The following is a 6,375-nucleotide window of genomic DNA, read 5'->3' on the forward strand; positions in this document are numbered from 1 at the left end:
AAAAAAACATCACTGGCACTTCTTAGTGCATAGTATCCGAGACAAAACGTTTGCATTTCAGCTGCTTGCGTCACTGGATCAACAGAACAAAAAGATTCTTGTGTATGTTACAGTCAGAGAACAGGCATCAAACTTTTTGAAGAAGGATCTGAAAAGTACAGATTTAACAATTATGCAGGGAACTGGGTGAGAGCATTTTTTTGTCTCCATTTAACACCTCATAAACTCAGTAAAAGAAAATGTAGGACATATCTTATATAAGCATTCCTTCCAGTCTGACATTTTAATATTTAGTTAATGGTCCAGGTGTTGTAGCCATCTCTGCATCAATAAGCAATTTGTAGTTACACCACTAACGCCTTTTTAAACATCAATAAAACCATGAAATGGATGAAGGCTGCAGCAGGTCATTTGTACTCATCCATACACTTTGCATGACAGCTTTGCTGGCTAGAAACATCAAAAATCATTTCAATGTCAATGTAAGAACAGCCAGGAAAAAAGCTGCACTTCAGTGAAATAAATTAGATGCTTTTCTGTGGGAAAGAGAATCCAGATCAGATGGTGCACATAACACCGGTGTGTTCTAAAATCCCTTCAATTATTTCCCGCTCCCCAAAACTAGATAGCAGCCCCCAGCTCCACCTGTGGGCAGTGACCTGCTGGGGCCACCCCGGTCTACTGCTCCCCTTGCATTTACATGTCTCTTTACTCAATGAGCTTCTTTGCCTTGAAGAAGCGGCGCAAGTAGAAGACCTGCCAGGTGGCCAGGCCAATCAGGCAGCACATGGAGAAGATGCTGAAGTACAGGACGCGTGTGTTCGTGGACTCTGTGGGCAGGAGAACAGAAATGTGTGAACATGACACATGCAAGTCGAGCTGCTTTCCATTACATAATGGCAGTTTTCAGAATAGTGACAGTAACAAATCGTGTAGAAGACAGAAAGGTAACATGGAAGTTTAAAGGCTTCAAACACAGTACCTTTCTTATTTCATCACATCACACTGAAGATAAATTCTTTGACGTGTAAAACTGTATATGGCAAAGTCAGCATACTGAACATATACCAAAAATCTAGACAAACCTGATTTTAATCTTGCTTTAATATTTTCTGAACGTATAAAATATTGAAGGTCTAGTACTGTAATCTCGCCTGCATGTGTCGAGATGGAATCCCTATTAAGCAGCTCTTACCATTGGTGTCTCTCATCTCCTCCTCGCGCTTCTTCATGTAGGCAAAATCATTCACGATGGATTCAGACAGATCCTCTAGCCGCCGCAGCTCAACTTCCAAGGGCTTCAACTTCTCAACCTTGGCGATCTGAGAAGGCAACAGCGTTCAGATGAACCGCGTTACACCCGGAGACAAAATGCCAAATCTCCACAACATCAAAACCAACTCCAACCAGTAGATGTCAGGGTTGGTCAGCAACATGGCGAGAGCAGCCAGGCACATTCCAGCTGCATGCTGACAAATTCGAGTTTGTCTGGTATGTAGACAGCGTTGCCACAGGCTCCTCTGCTACACTCACAAATGGTGAAGTGAGCATCGAGAATAAAAGTTATTAACCTGGAGTAACCCTGGTGATGGCTTCAAACCATCATTGTTTGCTACATTAACAGAGAGCTCATGAAAACATGTTGGTTGGGCTAGGGTCCATTCACATGCCAAGAAACACCCTGTGAAAAGCATAACTGCAGTCTTATGAGACCACCTGCCTCTACTGGATCACGCAATATTCAGGGTGCCTCTGAATTTCAGCAATAGGCAGTCCTCCGTGGATCATAAGTTTTCTCTCTCAAACACTTTAAAAGGGGGCTTTCTGCCACCATACACAGCCAATCTGACAAACAAATGTGGGCATGCTGGAAAATTGGTCTGGAAATATAAATTCATTATTCAGCTTTGATAGAGCTTGCCAATTTCAATTTACAGAAAAAGGGAAAAAGTGCTCCAACAGTTGTGGCAAATGGCAGGATGCCAACCAAATGAAATCCATACTTTATATTTATTATTCAAAAATAAGCGTTTTTTTTTTTTTTATTTTAAAAAGTGCAACTGGCATCCAGGTCTGGAATACTGCAACCACTGACTTCTCTGCCTTCAAGTGAATTCAAATAAACCTTTTTAAATTCCTCTCCACACTAAACTGGTTAGGCTACTCAATCACAATTAACACCAAATGTTCTGCCAAGTTAACTGGGAGTCTGCTTCCCATCTGCCACTGGTATTTTCAAATGACATTTAAACAGGAGCTCATACTCTGCAGAAACACTCACAATTACAAGGAGTAGTCAAAGGGAGAAAAGGAGTAAATCGAAATCACTGAGGGTTACATAATCCTAAGTATGGCAGAAAAACTGTATGCATAAAAAGTTCAGCATTCTGTGTGGGCTGGCTCATCATGTACCAGCTATCATAAATTTCAGATCTTTGCCAGCCGAACTCAGAGCAAACTTCTGCATTACTGGCATGTGCTGGACTGGTACTGGGGTTTACTCAGTGTAGTTTGATCCCAGGCCACCCCCCACTCCCAATTCCTTCCAGTCACTTACCTCCTCATAATTCTTTGCCTCCACCCCATGCTTCATCTCTAAATTGACCAGCTGGTCTGGGACCCGCCCAGTTCCTGGAAACCGGGATGAAAAGGCTCATTGTGAGGGAGCCAAACATTCCGGGAAATGACCCTTCCACGGTCCCCCAAACCCAGCCTCATGCACGCTCTGCTCACATGTTTTTGATCCTGAATCCCCTGCCATCTCCCCTTGCTTACACTGCACCCCCAGACTCACGGGCAGCCCCGAACTGCTACACCCTCCCATCTAACTGTATTCAAAGTCGGTATTCTAATGGAAGGTCACCTTAGTTCACTAAGACCAAGAGCAACTCCATATCAATAACTGAAGCCTATGCTACCAATATGCTGCAACTATTTTTTTTAAGAGATACTGGCCTTCTTTTTTCAATTACACACCAAATACAAAATGTAATTAAACTGCACTCACCCATTGGTGATTTACTCTCAAAGCAAACTTCAAACATGTCATAATCCTCTGTTGTGAAAGCAAACTTTCCTTTTGCTGCTTCTTCTTTTGAATAGAGAATGTGGCCAGTGGAGTCTGTTATCTGTTCACAAAATGATAAAATACACAATGAATGTCAAAACAGCAGCAATGCTACCTTCAAAAAAATCATGCAAATGACTGAACAATCAATTTTGCTGAGAGAAATATAACCACAGTGGAAATCTACTGTTTGATTCATGTCCAAACTGGTAACCGGTACAACGAAACAATGTTGCCGACTTCATTCTTCTGTAATAGTTTAAATTTCTCTAGTAAATTTCACAGAAAGTGTTTCGGTATCAATCTTTTTTCATGTTCCAACCGTTACTCTTCCATTCATGTGTTGTCTAGCAGATCTTTAAGTGACTTATGGTATTTCATCCATTAAAATAACACGGAATTCTTACATGAGCAACCTGAGGAATGATACAGCAGTAGTGGGGTGTGGAACTTGAAGAAACAACCTTCTGGGGACAGCATTTAATGTAAGAGTTAAAGCTACTCAACCTGAATGCTTGGATACTACTATTACTAAGAACAATGTCCTTCTCTCCTAATAGAAGCTGTTTGAAGAGAATGTTTGTAGTTGAGGTAGAACATAAATTATTTTACATGTCACATCCCAAAGCAGTCACAAAACAATTCACATTTACAGTAAAAGGTACAATGAAAAAGCAACAAAATTATATAATCAGCATATTACAACAGAAGCGCATTAACAAAGCACAAAATAAAGATGAAAACAAGTTGATTATCTGGAGGCCGTTCTAAATGCTGGGGCTTAAAAGGGTTTAGAGAAGGTGAACTTCTCATGTTTTTGGGAAGAGAATTGCACGGTTGGAGGAGCAGCAGAAGAAAGCCCAGTCTCCCACAGAGTTTACGTGAACTCGAGAGACAGGTAAGAGGCCTGAGTGAGACGAACTTAGATTGTGAGGTGGGGAACCGAGAAGGTCGGAGAGGTACAGAGGTGCCAAGGCTTTCAAAGGTGCGACGTGGCCTCTTCCGCAGGACGAGTCGGTCGGGGTTTCATTCGCTCGATTCCGAATACGGCGGAGTTTCTTTAAGGTTGATTCGAGGCCCCGGCGAGAGCGGAGTTTGAAGACTCCAGCGTAGTCAAGCTAGACAAGGCCAGCGTGTTAACTAGCTCTTCAGCCCGGCAGTGTTTCTCATGGGAAAAAATTAGGTTTTAATAAATGTGGATCAAAAGTGAGGCCAGGATCAAATGATACTCTTGGGTTTTTAATTCAGATTGAAACTGAAGTACTACAACTTTTACACATATGGACCCAACACTGTGTGTAAATAACGGGGGCTGCCAAGAAACGTGACTAGAGCCATATCCTTAAAATCAAAAGAGAAAGGTTCAAATCCTCCTATAGTATCCCTGAGGTGCTTAAACCGAACAGTCCAGTGAAATACAATTATTTACCCATTCATAAAGACAGAAGGTAAGTAGCTTAGTGTACAAACCAAAAATTGTAGGCCATCTTGGAGACAAGCATCAACTGAATAAAATATAAAGCAATGCTGTGTTTTCTTGGAAGGAAAAATGTTTTCATCAAGCTCATAAGGTTAAAATCTAATTTTAAAAGGCGTTTTCATGTCAAAGTATTTGCTGCAATGTTTTTCTGCACGTTTAAAACAACTTTAATCCTACAAAACTAGCAGTTTTATTTACACTAGCAACTGGCAATGTGGTTCTTTATTGTCTGCAAATGACCAATTGCTGTCACAGAACCAAGGTGGTACGGTGGCACAGCTGGCTGTCTCACAGCACCTAGGTGGTGTGAGAGAATGCAGGTTCAATCCCCACTCAGTATGTGTGGAGTTGCATGTTCTCCCCATGTCTGTGTGGGTTTCCTCCGGGTGCTCTGGTTTCCTCCCACACTCCAAAGACATGCTGCTCATATTCCCCACAGTGTGTGAGTGAGAGAGAGAGAGAGAGAGGGAGAGAGAGAGAGTGTGTGTGTGTGTGTTCCACTGATGTATGGATGAGCGACCCATTGTAAGTAGTGTAATCCAGCAGTGTATGTCACCGCGGTGAATAAGGTGTACGGGCTGATAACAGGTGTTAGAGTTCATTGGAAGTTGCGTTGGGAGAAAAATGCCTGCAAAATAAATAAATGTAGAATCTAGAACTGTTTCAAGAAGGAAGCATTAGATTAGTGTCAACACTGCAGTGCTATTCAGTGCTACTCGTTCCCTGCTCACTCTGTCAGTGTCTGAGCAACATGGACGTTAAGAGTGACGTGTACTTAAGTTTCCCCCAATGACACGACTCAACACAAAATGAAAACACGCCAGGAGACAGGAAACCTAAACAACCATTATTATACGTCAAAACCTACAAATCGCTCATTTGTTTTTTTATGCAAATTACCTTACAAGTCATCTTTCACTCGTCAAAGGTTTGCGTTTATACCACCAACCACGGACAACCAGGAACTGAGACACTGACGGCAGAGCAGACAAACAGGCCTCATTAACAACCTCGCGGAGGGAGAAGCAACTAAAATCAACTTATCAAAACGAGAGGTGTCTTTAAACGAAGCGCGTGATTAGTGATCAATAAACTGGTGTGATGATTTGATGTGTGACTGGAGAGCGGCTCGTTTCCACACCACAGCGGCCGGCCGTGGCCGCCGCCCCCCCTCCGGCCCGGGCCTCGCCTCCGCCTGCCCGGCCGCCGGCGCCGGACTCACCTTCAGGTTGGTCTTCGTGTTCGACTGCTCGTTAACATCGTACTCCCCGGTCACCAGCACGTCTTTGTGGATTTCCTCCCGTAAACATTTGCGGGAGTTTACCGGTAAAAAGAAAGAAATTGAAAAGGCCGCCTCGAAGAGAACCGGCAGAAGCAGCAACGTACGGAACCGAGACATAGCAGCTCCTGCAAGGCGGACACAAACAGCGGAGGCTGCGCGAGCTCGCGCGCGCCGCGTAGTGCGGAGTAGGGAGGCGGAAGGGAGGGAAACGGCTGAGCGACAGCGACACCCGCGACGGGGAGGGGTACTGCAACCTCTCCGACGTACCTGTCACTCCGTTCATGCCTACAGTACAAGGATTCCAATCTACAATCTCTTGGCCTAATGACTTTGCGCATACAATAAATCTGATGACACATTTAACATAAAAGAGAAAACAAAGTATTGCAGCAGCAATACAATTATTTACAGATATGATTGTATGCATATCTTATACCATCTCGACTAAATATAAACCCTGTACCTGGTGACCCTTCAACAAACGTGTTATCCTCTTCGTTTATTCCCGTTTACATTTTTTCATTCGGTAGACGCTTTCTCCAAAGA

At 43.3% G+C, this 6,375-nt stretch overlaps 1 protein-coding gene across 1 annotated transcript; it reads right to left on the bottom strand.

Moving 5' to 3' along the window:
- Window positions 1-119: 119 nt before the first annotated feature.
- Window positions 120-6,014, bottom strand: tmed10 (transmembrane p24 trafficking protein 10). Its single transcript, XM_029258740.1, has 5 exons — window positions 5,770-6,014; window positions 3,008-3,128; window positions 2,558-2,631; window positions 1,196-1,322; window positions 120-830 (listed from the first exon to the last, which is right to left on the bottom strand). Exons 1-5 carry the CDS (start codon window positions 5,944-5,946, stop codon window positions 709-711), a joined length of 621 nt encoding a protein of 206 aa, XP_029114573.1. The 5' UTR covers window positions 5,947-6,014; the 3' UTR covers window positions 120-708.
- Window positions 6,015-6,375: the final 361 nt, after the last annotated feature.

This window comes from Scleropages formosus, chromosome 15, assembly GCF_900964775.1.
Source record: "Scleropages formosus chromosome 15, fSclFor1.1, whole genome shotgun sequence".
In the NCBI taxonomy this organism is placed as follows: Eukaryota; Metazoa; Chordata; class Actinopteri; order Osteoglossiformes; family Osteoglossidae; genus Scleropages; species Scleropages formosus.

What these genes read in the sequence shown, in the direction of transcription:
- tmed10 (XM_029258740.1), bottom strand. Translation starts at nt 5,946, where the DNA reads ATGTCTCGGTTCCGTACGTTGCTGCTTCTGCCGGTTCTCTTCGAGGCG. An exon ending in ACACGAAGACCAACCTGAAG is followed by an intron (nt 3,129 to 5,769) that starts GTGAGTCCGGCG and finishes TTTTGTGAACAG; the next exon opens with ATAACAGACTCCACTGGCCA. An exon ending in GGAGATGAGAGACACCAATG is followed by an intron (nt 831 to 1,195) that starts GTAAGAGCTGCT and finishes TCCTGCCCACAG; the next exon opens with AGTCCACGAACACACGCGTC.